Raw genomic sequence first — 16,275 nt, forward strand, 5'->3', positions numbered from 1 at the left:
CTCCACTCACCGTGTGTTCTCTGTCCTCAGGCACGGAGGCGAAGGCTGTCCTGCCCAAGAAGGAGAAACTGAAGCTGAGACGGGAGCGGTGGCTGCAGAGTAAGTCCATGCCTGGGCTCCCGGGCGGCGCTGCCGGCTCCCCCACAGTCGGGACGGCACAGGCTTCGGGGAGCCGTGCTCGAGGTCTGGCTTGGAACCCCTTCTGAAGCCAGCCGTAGCCGATGGGTGGTCTGGGGCCATGGGGGCCTTGTGAGATGGCCTGTGCTGTGACAAGCAGATGGCTCCCGGGGCAGGTGGCCTTGTCACCTGGTACGAGGGTCTGCAAAGCCTTGACTTAGTCCTTCCTAAGAAATTGGTCTCAAGAAGCTGCTGCACTCAGCTCCTTGTGTGTAAAAACACTTCTGCTTTTGGTCCCACGATGAAATTTATAATTACAAAAGCAACACGTGCATGTTGTGTTTTACGATACAGAACTATCTGAAGTCGTAGACGAGAACACCTTTCCCTTAGGCATGTGTCCTTGCAGATGTTTCTGCAGGCGTGCGACCGTGCAGGGTGTCTGGGCAGCAGCAGTTCCCAGTGTGGCCCGAGGGCCCCCCGGGGTCCTTCTGCCTTTTCAGGGGTCAGCGGGCACTTGCTTTCCAAGTACCTGTCTGTGAGGGTGGATTTTCTTCTTGTGTTTCCAGCCGAATGTCTCACAACAGGTCGAATGCCGCTCTACCCACCAGTTTTGTTTTGGAAAATATAGTTATTTTTCATGGTGCTGAATATTTGCTGTTTTTCTAAAGATAGATTTTAGATGGTTTTGTAATTCTTTTTCTTTCTTTTCTTTTTTTTAAAGATTTTATTTTTTCCTTTTTCTCCCCAAAGCCCCCCGGTACATAGTTGTATATTCTTCGTTGTGGGTCCTTCTAGTTGTGGCATGTGGGACACTGCCTCAGCGTGGTTTGATGAGCAGTGCCATGACCACGCCCAGGATTCGAACTGACGAAACACTGGGCCGCCTGCAGTGGAGCGCGCGAACTTAACCACTCAGCCAGCCCCCTGTAATTTTTTTCTTAATGTTATCTTCTTAGTGTGATTCTCTGACTTTTTAAATTAACTTGGAATGTTTTCTTCTTTATGTTTTCAGACAGTTAAAATATGATTTGCATTATTTTTTCCTTGAAGGTTTTTTTTTTGAGAAAGATTGGCCCTGAGCTAACATCTGCTGCCAATCCTCCTCTTTTTGCTGAGGGAGACTGGCCCTGAGCTAACATCCATGCCCATCTTCCTCTACTTTATATGTGGGACGCCTCCCACAGCATGGCTTGCCAGGTGGTGCCGTGTCTGTACCGGGGATCTGAACCTGGGAACCCCAGGCCGCTGAAGCAGAACGTGCAAACTTAACTGCTGTGCCACCAGGCCGGCCGCACCTTGAAGGTTTTAAAGAAAATACGTTTTTAGTTTTTTAGAGAAGTTCGTCACTTTCTTCCACGAGTAGTAATTTTGTGTTTTCTGTGACTTTCGAATATTTAAGGAGATAATTTGTTCGTCCATTTTGTTTTTCACAGTCCCTAGCATGGAGTTGTACAAAATATTCTTCGTAAAGTGGATTTGGAAAAGCTAATAAGACCGTGACCTCTGGGACCCTGAACATTTCTGGGCCACAATTCTTTGGTGCATTTAAGTTTTCTTCCATGGTGATTGGTCTTTTTTACTACTTGAGTTTATCTTGGCCACTCGTATTTCTCCTTGAACTCATCTAAGCTAATCAGATCTGAGCCTCCAGTAGCAAAGGCTGGTTGGTTGCTCATGTTGCTGACTGTCCCGAGCGTCCTTGGTAGGGTGTCGGCCCCTCTGTAATTCCTCACGTTGCTGACTGTCCCGAGCGTCCTTGGTAGGGTGTCGGCCCCTCTGTAATTCCTCACGTTGCTGACTGTCCCGAGCGTCCTTGGTAGGGTGTCGGCCCTTCTGTAATTCCTCACGTTGCTGACTGCCCCGAGCGTCCTTGGTAGGGTGTCGGCCCCTCTGTAATTCCTCACGTTGCTGACTGTCCCGAGCGTCCTTGGTAGGGTGTCGGCCCCTCTGTAATTCCTCACGTTGCTGACTGTCCCGAGCGTCCTTGGTAGGGTGTTGGCCCTTCTGTAATTCCTCACATTGCTGACTGCCCCGAGCGTCCTTGGTAGGGTGTCGGCCCCTCTGTAATTCCTCACGTTGCTGACTGTCCCGAGCGTCCTTGGTAGGGTGTCAGCCCTTCTGTAATTCCTCACGTTGCTGACTGTCCCCAGCGTCCCTCGTGGGGTGTCGGCCCCTCTGTAATTCCTCACGTTGCTGACTGTCCCCAGCGTCCCTCGTGGGGTGTCGGCCCTTCTGTAATTCCTGATTAGCTTTGTCTCTTCCATTCCAAGAGTTAATCCTTGTATTTACTCATCAATTCTACTCTTTTGTTTTCTAAATTATTAGTTTCTCTTTTATTTATAGCACGTTCTTGCTTTCTTTAGGCCTGAGTTACTTAGCTAATTTATTTTTATGTGTTTTGTTTAGGAATGAAGGGCTGTAAATTAGCCTCTGAGTGTGGCCTTGGCTACATCTCCCAAGTAATTAAATGTTACTTCATCTTTTATTATGGAAACTTTCACACAGAAAAGTCGCAGGTATTTGGCAGTGAATAACTTCTACCCACCATGTGGATTTCAGTGGACACTTTACTTCTTCATCACCTGTCTGTTCATCTGTCCATTCCTGTCTTACATCCCTCTCCCAGCCCATGTTTTATCTATGCATTCCACAGTTGCAGACATCAGTACCCTTTCTCCCAAGTAATTCTGCTCAAGTTCAATGTTTATTTATGATTCTTTTTTATTTTTATTTTGAGGTAAAATTTGCATATAATAAAATGTAAGTCTTAAGTGTGCCATTCAGTGATTTGTGACAAGTGCATACAGCTGTGCAACCAAAATCCCTTTCAAGATAGAGACATCACCATCACCCAGGACTCCCCAGAGCCCCACCCTCGACGACCCCACAGGCAACCAGTGTCTGATCTGATTTGGGTCGTAGTTTTGGTGTACTGCTCTGGATGTCATATAAATGGAGCCATGCAGGATGTGCCCTTTCTGTGTCTGGAATCTTCTGCTCAGCATGTTGTTTCTGAGATTCCCCCACGCTGCCTAGAGCCGTAGTCTGCTCTTTTGTTACTGAGAAGCATTTCTTCATATGAACATTTACGGTTTGGTCCCCACCTTTCTTTTGGTGGACACCTCGTCATTTTTCTGTTTTTAGCAACTATGAATAAGGCTGCTATGAACATTCTTTACAAGTCTTTTTGTGGACATATGTTTTCCTTTCTCTTGGGTAAATTCTTGGGAATGGAACGCTGGGTCATAGGGTAGGTGTATGTTTAGTTTTATAAGCAACTGCCAGACGTTTCTCTGCAGTGGGTGTACATTTACACTCCCACCAGCAACGCAGGAGAGTTCTGGTTGCGCCACAGCTTTGCCAGCGTGTGGTGGCGTCTGTCTCTTTAGTCCCAACTGATGTGCTGGGCGAAGTGGTAGCTCGTTGTGGTGTTAACTCTTATTGCCACAAACGGGCATTTTCATGTGCTCACTGCTCATCTGTGCATCATCCTCAGTTGAGTGTCTGTTTCACGAGGCTCTTTGCCTTTTTATTGTTGCGCTCCAAGAATTCTTATGTCTTAGAGACCAGTCCTTGGTCAAGTGTATGTTTTGCAAATAATTTTCACCCAGACCGTGACTTGCCTATTCTTTTTTTTTCCCTTTTTGATGAGTGGAAGTTTGATTTTGAGGAGTCTAAGTTATCTTTTTTCTTATATGATTTTTATGTGTATGGGTGTGTGTGTGTAGGTCTTGTTTAAGAAAACTGCCCAATCCCAAGTCATGGAGATGCTATCCTATTCTTCTAAAAACATTATACTTTTGGCTTTTATATTTAGGTTTTTGATCCATCCCTTCAGTTAACATTTGTCTATGGTGTGAGGTAGTGATTAAGGTTCTTCTTTTTTTATCAATATGGGTATTCAGTTGTACCAGCACTGTTAGTTATAAAGACTTTTCTTTCCTCATTCAATGGTTTTGGTGTCTGTGAACAATTGGATGGCTCCTAAGCATGGTTGTGTTTGGGGGCCTCCTCTGTTCGTTGGTCTATTTCTTGTACCTTAGCGAGTCCTGGGCTGTCTTGATTGCTCAGTTTTAGAGTAAGTCTCAGAGTCAGATCAGGGAAGTCCTCCATCCTGGTTCTCCTCTTTTAAGATTTCTGTGGACATTCCAGGTCCTCAGCGTTTCCATATATATTTTACAGCAGGCTTGTCAACTTGTTAAAAACCACCACCACTACCAAAAACCTAATGGGATGATGACTGGCATTGCTTTGAATCTATAGATCCATTTCAGGAGAATTGAATTTTAACAATATTGAATCTTCAAATCCATGAACATGGTATATCTCTCCATTTATTTTGAGTTTCTTTAATTTCTGTTATCAGTGTTGTGTAGTTTTCAGAGTAGAGGTCTTACATGGTTTTTTCTGAGAAGCTAATTGCTAACTGCAGTGTAGTTTTTGAAACTATTATAAATGGAATTCTCAAAAACTTCATTTTCTATTTTTCTGCTAGTATATAAAAGCATAGTTTTTTTTAATACTGTATTCTTTGACCTTGCTAAAATCATGTGTTAGTTCTCATAGTTTTTCCATAGATTCCTTAGAATTTTCTACATAATTATCATGCCACTTAAAATAGAGACAGTTTTACATCTTCCTTTCTAAACTTCGTGTTTCCGCGTCTTCTCATCCTGCTGCATTGGCTGGAGCCTTTGTAGTGTTGACAAACTACCTCCCTAGGCCACCATGGTACACAGAGCAGGTTACCTTCTTGTGTCTCTGTTTCAGGCTCTATTTATAAGGACTGTCCTGTCAGTTTTTATAGATTAGCACATGTGGGCAGGGAGGTGAGGAGGGGATGGCAGGACGCTTCCCTTGATGCCCATCTTCTGTTGTGGGACGTGGGTGGACCTCCAGGGGGCTGGTGCTGGCCCTCTTGAGCACCACATAGAAACAGCTTTCCGCCCATGAAACTTTCCCATGCATGTTCAGCATCCATATGGCCAGTTGAAGTTGGTTTTAGAGGCCTAATTTGCATATCAAATGCTTTCTTGGTTGCCCCTCAAGCTAGTTTTAAATTAAATGGTTTAGGATGAAGGAGTGTCAGTCTTTGGCACCCTCCTGAGCTGAGCCTAGGAGGGCGGGGGGGGGGGGGGGGTGGGGGGGTGGGTGGGGGGGTGGGTGGGGGGTGTGTGGGTGGAGGGCAGAGTGGGAGGGCAGGACGAGGCCTCACTGCCCCGGCCAGGCCTCCTAGGTGCTCCCTGACTGTCTTTGCTTCAGAACTTGGTGCTCTGGATGACAAAGTTGATAGAAGGACCTCTTTATGTCCCCCTTTGCTCACGAATAGGTGGGTCCTTGGGGGACAAACATCAGTGTGTGGGTCAGTCTGGTCCCAGCAGCCTCAGAAGGGTTTACCTGGAGAGAAGTTAATGAAGGGGGCTATTTATGGACTAGGTACAGAGATGTAGAGGGAGCCAGCAAGGTGGGGAAGAGGCCCAGGGACTCGGGGAACCAGTACCAGCCCTGCCTAGAGGGGCAAAGGGAGGAGCTGTCCCCAGAAGAGGGCTCAGCTAGGAGGGCATGGGGCAGGGGCAGGGCCGGTGAGTGGCTGTCCTCTCCCTCCTGCCTCCCTCCACTGCTGCCTCTGCAGAGGGAGGAGGCAGTCACGTCGCCCTTACGCCCTGGTGCCGAGCCCGCCCTTACGCCCTTACGTGCTGAGAGCTGCCAGCCTTTGTAAAGCCGCGGTGCCGAGCCCGTGGGCCTGTGACTGACACCCCTTAAGTTCACTGCTCTCGCCGTCTTTGTCGCCCCCACCCATGGGCTGGAGTGAAAGGGCATCCAAATCTGAGGACAAAGTAAATAAATAGTCAGTCATCAAACTGTTCGGGTAATACAGACAAAGCTGAAGACCCCATTCACTGCCAGACTCGCGTCTGGTTCTCGGCTCAGGACTAACGACTGGTTGGTTGTGTAAGAGTAAACTTACAGACCTTTCTCTTTTTCACCTATGCGTGCACACGTGCTGGGGTGTGGGGCTTTAGACATGTGTAGAGTGTGTGTGTGTGTGTGTGTGTATTTTCCCCCGTGTGCCTTCTGCATCCAGTAAGTGCTCAGGCTTTGCCCATTGGTGCCCGTGGCTCTGTCCTCTGCTCCTTGCACACACGCAGCTCCTGCCCCGGGGCCTCTGTCCCTGCCAGTTCTCCTGCTGGAGTGCCCTCCCCAAGGGGCCTCCACCCACTCACTATGCCTTGGCTCCACTTCCAGGCCATCCACCTGCCCTGGTGGTCACGTGGCTTCGGCCAGTGGGTCCCGGAGTGCCGGGTGAAGGTGGGCACATGCTCCACCTCACTGCCTTCACCCCGTTGTTCTCCCGTGTCCGAGCATCCCCCGCCCCGCCCCGCTCCCCGGTCCAGTATTGCTAGACTTTAAAATCGGCCCATCTGGTGGGGGAAGATGGTAGTCACTGTCATCATTTTCTTTCCCTTGGTTTCTAGGGAAGTTGAGCAGCTCTCACTGCATTTTTTGGCCATTGATTCCTCTTTGTTTTGTTTGTCCGTTTTAATTCTTACGTAATTAGTTTTAGGAATGGTGGGGGGTGGGGGAGGGATCCCCCTTTCTCCCAGAAGGACGGCTGGTTAGTTGAAGCGTGCTCTCACATTCCCGCCTCCCGGTGAGGCCCCCTCCCGTGTCCGTCTGTCTTTTTGCACTCTGTTTTAGCTTCTCTTTCATAGTTTGCTTCATCGTCCAATAGGCCAGCTCTGTTGTTGCTTGTCCTTTTCCAAACACGTTGTGGCTGTTCCCACGCCTTTAGTCTTTTTAAAAAAAATGACGATTTGGGATTAGCTTCACAGGCTCAGTTAGGTATCCTGTTGAGGTTTGATTGAGGCTGCTCAGGTTTGTGGGCTGACTGGGGAGAGCTGTGTGTCCTCGGGGTGCCCCTGCTCGTCCCCGCCCCTCCCTCCCTGCGCGTTGAGCCGCCAGTGGGGGTTGCATGAGGTCTCAGTCGTCCCTTTCTTGTTCTGACTTTATGATTGTGTGCGCCCAATGTTTTACCATGAAATGGGATCTTTGTTACAGGCTTCTGTAGGTAATCTCTGTCAAATTGAGGAAGTTCCTTCTCTTCATGGTTTCATTGTATTTTTTATCATGTGTGGACAGTGAATTCTATCAGATTCTTTTCATCACTTCTTGTGGTAACTGTGGCCTTTCCCTTTTAAGCAGCCACCGCAATGCAGCACGTGGCAGGGGTCCTCATGTCGAACCATCCTTGCTTGCCTGGTCATACACCCTAGTTGGGCACCCAGTGTTATTTACGTAAAACGCTTCTGCCTCTGATTTGCGTAGGCGTTTACACCTGTCTTCACAGCACACAGGCCTCTGCTCTGCTCTCCTTGGCCCTGGTGCAGTGTTGATGGGTCTGTAGCCTTGGGAGCAGCCCCCCAACCCATTCATTCACCCATCCGAGTTACCCCGCTTCCCCCTCATCCCAGGCCTCCCAGAGAACTTGGGCTCTCAGGGAAGAGGCACCTGGTTTGACAAGGTGCCCAGAAAATTGTGTACCATCTTCCTGGCAGGTTGGAAAGCACTGAATTGTCCCCTTATACATCCTAATAATCCCAGGGCCATTGAAGGTTCAGTGCAGGAGGACCTGGAGGAAGGATACCCTTCATCCCCTGGAGCTCAGCTCTTTGGGGCGAGGGGAGCAGCCCTCAGTAGACAGGACCCTCCTGGCCTCTGCTGGCCAGGGACCGTGGGTGGCGTGGGGTGTGTCCTGACGGGCTCCACCAGGGTGGGCTTTTCAGAGCTTACTTTGGGCAGCCGAGGGCTGCAGGAAGGGGCAGTGTGGCCCCAGGACTGTGAGCTTGGACAGGGGCTGGCTCTGCTGGCTTTGGGAAGCCTCTGGAGGGGATGGTGCAGAATTGGTCTGGCGTGGGCCACTGGCTGGTGCTTCTCTGGTGGCGTCATTTGGCCTCTGTGAGGGCTGGGCTGTGAGTCCTCCTGGCCATTTGGTAGAAAGGCGGCTTTTAGTTACCTTTTTAGATGAGATTCAGAGTCTGTACCCCCATGATTCACAGCCCAATAGACCTCGCACAATTCCGGGTAAGATGGGCGTCTCAAGCCCAGGTCTGATGTCCCAAATCTGTCACAGCCTTGTCTCCAAGCTTTTTTAGCAGCAGAGCCTTTTTTTAAGGTAAAAGGAATCTAATGCAGAACAAATTAACAAATCACTTAGCACGGGTTCAATGAGTCTTTGGTTTAAAACGTCCTCTGGCCATTCCCGGGATCTGCCTTGGCCTTGCCTGTGGGGTTGCCTTTGATGGTGTTGGCGCCACTGGCCTTGCCTGCTGACACCCTGGGGGAGGGAGGGCCTTCGTCCTAGATCTGCTCATGAACCGGTGAGCTGGCGTTTTCTACAAGCCACACTGTGGAAATGGCACGTTAGAGTATGTGTTTCATTAGCAGTTTGAAGTAAATAATTTTTTTAGTGAAAATGAAATCCCAAGACCGTGCCCGTGTCCAGGCTCTGCCCAAACCCTTTCCAGTTCTTCTGTGCCCGCTCTGCCTAGCTGCCCTGGTTGCCCTCCCCACCCTCCCCTGCCATGGGTCTGCCGCCGTCGCTGCCTGTCCCCTCCTCACAGGCTGGCCCCCTGTGCGGGAGCCTCCTCTGAGACCCCGAGGCTCCTGTCCCCTGTCGCTGTGGACCGGCCTCTTGCTGATTTCCGTGTTCGGGATCTGGCCTCGCACCCACTGCCCTGTCAGCTCCTCCCCCTGGGGGACCATGTCCCCTCCTGTGTGCAGTGCATCCCCAGGAGGCCTGGGAAACAGGAGCGTGGTCCTCCCGCCGAGTGACTCCCCGTTTCGGTCAGGGCCTGCTCTGTGCCTGCGCGCTCCCCTCCCACCTCCCACCCTGTGTACCCAGGCCACCCTGCCCCCGTCCCTTTGTGGGAGACAGATTCCTCTGTCCTGCAGCTCCAGTCTCATCAGTCCTGTCATACAAAGTGCACCTCTGTGGTTGAGGGGAAAGATAGCTCTGACCTGCCCGCCCCCAGGTTTCCAGGCCAGGGTGTGGGTGCTGGCAGGTAAGGAAGAGCAGGCCTGCGCCGCCCAGAAGGAAGCTCGAGGGCTCGGCGTCGGGAGCCTTGTGGCTGGCACCCTCGCAGCTGACCTCCTGCTTGCCTCCAGGGGCCCTGCACGCGCTGTCACTTGGTCTTCACTTCTTTCGCCCACCGCTTGTCCTCCTTCCTCAGAAATCGAGGCCCTAAAGCTGGCGGAGCAGGAGCGCAGGGCGCAGCAGCGGCGGAAGGCCACGGTGGTGGTGGGGGACCTGCAGCCCCTGAGGGACGCCCTCCCCGAGCTGCTGGAGTTGGAGGCTGGCGGCCGGCGGCAGCACACCAGAGGGTGAGTGTCCATCTCAGCTGCCTTGAGACGGCAGGCTGCGACATTCATGGCGGGGCTGGCTCTTCTGGAGCTGCTGCCCCCGCCACGTGTCCAGAGCGGGAGGAGAAACAGCAGAGCAGGGGGGTGGGCAGGGCTGCCGGACGCTGCAGAGGAGGGACGGCGAGCCCCGCAGCCCTTCTGGACGTGAACCCCATGCTCGTGGCCCGAGCCTCACGGGCAGCAGGTGGTGTCTTCCTCAAGGGAGGCAGGGGAGCCCTGGCCTGCACTGGTGAAGGGCCTGGCTGGCATGTTGATGGGGCGCCTGTAGGCCCTCTGCCTTTGGGTTCTGGGGCGGCTCAGCCCGGAGGGCCCTGCTGCGTGGCTGGTCCTTCCAGCGCCTGGCTGGGCTCCGTTCTCCCCATCCCCTGCTGTCTGCCCCTCAGGGACGCGCCTGCTGTATGACTCTGCCTTCCGGGCCTCTCTCCCAGAACCAGAATGTTCTTCTAGGCTGTCTGCCTCGCCCCTCTGCTTTTCCCAGGTGGTTGTTCCCATAAGAGGAAGGCGCCACGGCCTGGCCTCACAGGGAGCGCCTGGTGCAGGTGCGTGCCGGAGGTGTTCCCGTCTGCTCCGCGGGGGCTTGGGGCTGTGGACAGCGGCCGCAGCTTTAGAACAAACGGGAAGGAGTCGGAGGGGCCTTCCGTTCTCTCACAGTTGGCAGAACTTCCTCATTTACTGTATCGTCTTTCATTTTGCCTTTTTAAAATGATTTCTCTCACTGAATTTCCCTCTGAGGAGAAAGGATCTGGGGCTCCCACCCTTTCACAGGCTGGGGGCGTGGCAGGCCACATACTCAGGGATACTCGGCAGCAGAGCCAGATGGTCCTAGGCCGGCTCCCCGGGATGGTAGCACCCGGAACATTCGGTCCAGACGAGGAGTGGCCACTGGAGTTGAGATTTGGCGATGGGGCCAGAGCCCCAGATGCAGATTCCATTCCTGGTTCTTGAACAAAAATGTGACCCGGTCAAGTCTCCTTTCCCAGCTTTCAGTTTTCTCATCTGAAAAATGTGCTCGGGGCTCCCAGAGGGGAGAGAGCCGCGTAAACAGCCCGGTCAGCCGCCCGAGGAGGAATGTGTGCGCGGCCGCCGAGCTGCCCATGCTGCTGGGCCGCACTTGCTGTGGAGGCCGTTTCGGAGTCTGGGTGTCGGAAGGGTCCCAGCTGGCCTCACGTGTGCCTGAGCCTCCACTCGGCCCGGGGTCAGTGAACCCCTCACGTGCATCTTGACTCTGGGGAGCTGTTGGCGTAAACACTGTTTTAGAACAGGTTAGTTTACACAAGGATGGCAGAAGTGATAACGTGTCCCCATGTGCCTCAGACTCAGTTTCCCTGTTCATGTCGTCTCATGTCAGCTTCACGCCTTCATCACACTTAGGGAACCAGTACTGATACGTAAATGGTAAGTTTAAGATAACGATTAATTAAAGCCCATGCTTTATTCAGATTGCCTCGGTTTTTCCTAATGTCCTTTTCTGTCGGGGACTCCATGCAGGACTTTACATGACATTCAGTCATCACGTCCCCTCCGCTCGCCCCTGGGCTGTGACAGTGTCTCAGACTTTTCTTGCTTTTGATGACTGTGACAGTTTTGGGAGCACTAGTCAGGCATTTTTGGGGTGCCCCTCAGTTAGGATTTGTATGATGGTTTCTCCTGGTGGGACTGGGGTCGTGGGTGGTGGGAGGAAGACCACAGAGGTGAGGTGCCCTCTCACCACCTCACACCCAGGGGGCGTGCCGTCCACGTGGCCTGTCACCGTGGGTGTGGGCGTGACCCTTGGCGGAGGGGCATCTGTCAGGTGTCTCCACTCGACATCCCTCCGTCCCCCCACTGTCCTCTGTGGGAGGAGGCGCCCGCACAGCCCACCCCTAGAGAGAGCGCAGGCGGGCTCCCTCCCTGAGGACGGAGGAGCCACGTAAGCCATCTGCACCCTCCTCAGAGATGGACTCTTCCCCCGTTTACTCACCAGTCATTACGTCAGCCAGACTCCTGGACATTCTCTCACCCTTAGGGCCATAACCCAGCACGACGTTACTCTGGTGCTGAAACTGCTCCGGCTCCGGCCCCTGGGACCTCTCGGGGCCGCTCTTGGGTCCCTCTGATGCACCCCACCCATGGGGTGTGGTTTGAGCACCTCCTTCCTTCCTGGCACAACCAGGTGCTCAGGCTCAGCTCGGCTCATCCTCACCATCCAGGCTCATTGTGGGCATTTCCTGGCGGGGTCCTGGAATCAGTGTTGCTCCAGGAGCCTGGGCTCCTGGCCTTGGAGAGTGGTGTAAGCGGCCAAGATCTGGGTGCTGGTGAGCCGACTTCCACTGGGCAGTTGTCATTCCTGGGCCGTCTCGGCTGACGGAGCAGGAAGTGCCTGTGTGTGTCCTGACCCAGGGTGTCCCTGTCAAGTTAGGGAACAGTTTATAAATATAGACCATCCTCATTTCCAACACAGGCTGCAAGTCCAGGGGACCGCAAGACCACGCTTAGGTTCCAAATCTCCAGGACACGGAACTCAGAAAGCTGTTGCACCCACAGTTGCAGTTTATCGTGGCTAAAGGATACAGAGGAAAATCAGCCAAGGGGGAGACCACGGGGCGGGCTGGCGGAGTCCCACAGGCCACGCTTCCAGCTGTCCTCTCCCCATGGAGTCAGGACAGCAGTGTTACCCAGCATCAGTGTGTGACAGTGTGTAAGGAGTGTTGCCAACCGGGGGCGCTCACCAAGCTCTGTCCCCCAGGTGGGCAGGCGGGCAGGGCCAGTCTCGGGCTCTGTCACCCGGGAGACAGGTGGGCAGGGCTGGTCTCGAGCTCTGTCGCCGGGGGAACATGCGAGCAGGGCCGGCCTCGGGCTCTGTCGCCCGGGAGACATGCGGGCAGGGCTGCTCTCGAGCTCTCTTGCCAGGGGCACATGCGAGCAGGGCTGGCCTCGGGCTCTGTCACCAGGTTAGATGGGTGGGCAGGGCTGGCCTCGGGCTCTATCACCAGAGGGGACAGGTGGGCAGGGCTGGCCTTGGGCTCTATCACCAGAGGGGACAGGTGGGCAGGGCTGGCAAACTTTGCCTTTGTTACCTTCACAGGCTTTGCTTTGTGGCCCTGGGCATCCAGACCCTGAGTGCAAGGCCTGGGTCCCCAGTCACCCTCTGGGACACCTTGACCAAGGTCCTGGGCTCCTCCAAGTGTGTCCGAGATCCATGATGTGGCCTTGCAGGGTCCTGGTAGGATAGCCTGAGGCTCTGAGCCAACAGAACAGGTCCTCAGATGGCATTCCCCAAGCTCCATCTGGGTGAGCACCAAACAGCGCACACTGGGCACTGAGGCTGACTAGAGCCAGCGTGTCCACGGTGACACTGCCAGCGGGCCCCTAGAGGCCTCAGGCCATCTGCCTGTTTGCCCTCTTAGAGACGGTGTGGAGCGCCAGGGCCTGGGGTCCCCCGACCAGTCAGACTGCACTAAACCCAGATCTCCTGACCTCCGCACGCAGCGCTTCCTGGGAGTGCCGGCTGGAGGAAGGGGGCCCCTGTGCCAACCAGTTGTGTGAGGGCAGGGTCCCCGGAGAGCTCTTGGGGGGACCCAGGGAGAGGGGTCGAGCAGAGCCGCAGCGTCCTGGGGCTGAGGCTGACCCCAAAGGGGTCCTGGCCGGCTTGGAGCGCGCTCCCAGGTCGGCCCCAAGCCAGGTGAAAGGAGAGTGGGCAGCACTGTTGGGTGGATGAGAAACGTCTCATTCGTACTCTATGAAACAACGTGAACAGAAGACGAGGGCTCCTGGTCGAGAGGCCAAGTTCAGGCATCGACCCAGGGTGTGGTGGTTTTCTCGCCCCTCCCGCCTCCACTGGGTCCCTCTCCCACCTCATGGCCCCTGTGTCTCGGGTGGCAGCTCCAGAGCTGGCGAGCTGTGCTGGGTCACGCTGGCTGCCGTGAGGCCGCACGTGCTCCCAGTGCCGCTCACGAGAGGAGTGCACGTCCCGGCAATCCGACAGCCGTCCTGTGGACCCTGACCTCAGAGACGGGCTCGGCAAGAGGTTCCAGCTGGACTGTGGCTGTGCTGACTGGGCTTCTCTGTGTCCACACAGGGCAGGCAGCAGGCCCCGACCGGCTGAGCTGAGCCGGATGAGCGCCGCGCAGAGGCTCCAGCTCCTGTGAGTAGGGCCCCACCGCCCAGATGAGGCTCTGGTGTCCTTCCCCCACCTGCCCCACCCCAGTCCACTTGGCGCTGTCAGCAGCTCAGCCAGGGCCAGCTCCGGAGCACAGCCTCGTGGGCGTAAAGCAGCCTGTGTCCAGCGGGCCGGGAAGCCCCTTCCCTGGGCGGTGAGGGGAGTAGAAGCTACCAGAACCAGAGCAGCCAGCGGCTCTCAGGATCGCCCTCAGGGCCTGGTCCTTGTGAGGGCGGGTGGGGCCCCCTGCCATCCAAGGCACCTTGGCTGTGTGGATCCCTGGCTGGGCTGTACGTCATCCGGTGGGCTCAGAATCTCCCTGCTGGCTGCCGAGGAAGCCGGGGCCTGGTGCAGTTTGGCTCTGCCCTCGGTCACACGCACACAGGGGCAGAGAAGGGGCTCAGCCCCGTCCCCACTACAGCACCGGGCGGGCTGCTTGGGCTTGTCCTGGAGCTGCCGCCCTGAGGTTTCCGTCTGGGTCACCTTAGTTTTAGCAGCAGAGATGTCGTCCCTCAGGGCCACCCAGCCCCGGCTGGTCGCTGTGGCCAGGCTGTAGGGCCCACAGAGTGCAAGCTGGCCCCAGCACTTCCAGAAGGCGCATGCCATGCCTGCTCCAGATGGAGGCTGGCTGGCTTTAGAGACAGGCATGGAGTGTGACAGCTGCCCTGGACTTGGGGGGCTCAGAGCTTCCTGCAGGAGCACAGGATCCCTGGAGGCCTTCTCGTGCCTGTGGGGAGGCAGCAGCTGCCACCTCTGTCCCCATGGCACCCCTTTGTGAGCTTGGCCGGCCTCGGGGCCTTGGGCCCACGCAGTACCCCGCTCCCACCCCCTCTGTTCCTGCCGGGCTGCGTCTGTTTTGGCAGTGCTGGAAGGGGGCCTCTTATGTAAGGCCACGTGTCTGCAGGGCCTGTGCGGGTCGCTGCCTCCCCGCGTCTGTCGCCCTCCTGCTTTTAATAGCAGCTCCCTGTCAAGGTTGGTGAGGGGGCCCAGAGCTCCCTCCCTGGGGGAGGGGCAGTCCTGTCAGCCCCCCGTCCCTCCCTCCACAGACGGTGCAGTGGCTCCGGGGCCCACGTGTGACCATGCAGAAGTCCCAGGGCAGCCACTTCCCTCCTGCCCAAAGCTCCCGCTCGGCTCTCGAACCTCCCTCGGCCTGACCCAGCAGAGCTGCGCCCCTTCTGCTGCGTGAGAAGCCCCGGGCGGAGTTCACAGCCCTGGCCGCCTTCCTCACTCCCCCGCTGTCCCCTCCTTGGACCAGCCTTCATGAGTGTCCATGCAGGGCGCCCCCCTACCCCTCCCTGTGGTGACCCTTAGGCCTCAGGTGCTCTGTCCCATGAGAACCCCTGTCCTGTTGTGTCCACTCCAGTGTCCAGCCTGCCCTGAGGTGTAGGTCCTGGGGATGCTGCCTGCTCACCCCCGGCCCCGCTGAGGAGTGTGGGCTGTGCTGACCTCTGATCTGCATTCTTTCAGCGAGGAAGAAAGGATCCGGTTTCAGGAGCTGCTGGCCAGTCCGGCCTATAGAGCCAGCCCCCTGCTGGCCATCGGGCAACAGCTGGCCCAGCAGATGCAGCTGGACAGTGGCGCCCAGCTCTGACTCTGCCCAGGGGGCCTGCCTTGAGCTCCGAGGATGCACACAAGGTGCCCAGAGAGGGCTGACTGCTCGCCATCGTCGCTCTGAGCGTGGTGCACAGCTGCCCCCGGCCCTGGCTCTTTTTCAGTTGTTAGGAGATGGGTGGGGGCAGAGCCCCCATGAGGATGAATAAACGCTGTATGAACTCAGGCAGTGGGATGTGCACTTCCTTCTGTGCCCCCGGCTGTTCCCGTGGGCTCCTTTCTGAACTGCTCCCAAGCTTCTCAGGGCTGGCAACCAGGGACAGCTGTCCATGCTCCCCTTGGCACAACCCACCTTCGACCAGGTATGAGGGCCCCAAGCCCCTCTGTGGACCCAAGGTGGCCATCATGTGGCCTTCCGTGGGGGTTGCTGCGCCCGTGAGCAAGGGCGCAGGTGGAGGCACGAGGCCTGCTCTTCTCATCTCGTGGTACCCTTCTGCTGCGGCTCTGTTGCCTCCCAGCCTCCAGCCCTCATGCCTGTGGGGAGCGGGCCGTCCTGCAGCCAGGATCCTTGGAGCAGGTGGGCTCGGCCCTGGACCACGCGGCTGACCCAACCGGGAGCAAGACAGTTAGTTGCCCGGGGTGTGGCGTTGGACAGCAGAAACACTGACTAAGCCCTCAATTTGAGGATGTGGAAAGGTGGAGGTGCTTTGCCCAGCCCCCGAGGCCCAGCCGGGCTCTTCCCCTGGGAGCGGGAGTGAGCAGACTCGCCGCCCACATCCCGCAGGGGCAACCTGCAGCCCGGAGGCCAGGGCTCCCCGAGCAGCAGCTCAGCCCAGCAAGGGCTCCACTCAGGCTGACCACACCGTCCTTCTCAGGGGTGGTGCCTGAACCTCCAGCACCCTCCACAGGCTCTGTGATGTAGGGGGCTCCTCAGCGGTGCATCCAGGTGCTGGGTAGTCGCTTTGGGCCTCCTGGCTGAACTGGTGTGGACCCTCCACCACTGGCGGCATGGCTGCGTGCTCGTGATTCCTGGACCTCTCATGGGA

At 55.8% G+C, this 16,275-nt stretch overlaps 1 protein-coding gene across 3 annotated transcripts in view; it reads left to right on the forward strand.

Moving 5' to 3' along the window:
- The window catches only part of SLX9 (SLX9 ribosome biogenesis factor), a 41,527-nt gene extending 26,073 nt beyond the window's left edge, over positions 1 to 15,454 (forward strand). For 2 of the 3 annotated variants that reach the window (XM_014736434.3, XM_014736435.2), the window contains 4 exons: positions 31 to 99; positions 9,351 to 9,501; positions 13,598 to 13,663; positions 15,146 to 15,454. In XM_014736434.3, coding sequence (XP_014591920.1) covers positions 31 to 99; positions 9,351 to 9,501; positions 13,598 to 13,663; positions 15,146 to 15,269 — 410 coding nt within the window. In that variant the 3' untranslated portion in view covers positions 15,270 to 15,454. Of the gene's footprint in view, positions 1 to 30; positions 100 to 9,350; positions 9,502 to 13,597; positions 13,664 to 14,724 lie in introns of all 3 variants that reach the window. The other variant, XM_014736436.3, reaches the window with a different exon arrangement.
- Positions 15,455 to 16,275: the final 821 nt, after the last annotated feature.

Source organism: Equus caballus, chromosome 26, assembly GCF_041296265.1.
Source record: "Equus caballus isolate H_3958 breed thoroughbred chromosome 26, TB-T2T, whole genome shotgun sequence".
Taxonomy (NCBI): domain Eukaryota; kingdom Metazoa; phylum Chordata; class Mammalia; order Perissodactyla; family Equidae; genus Equus; species Equus caballus.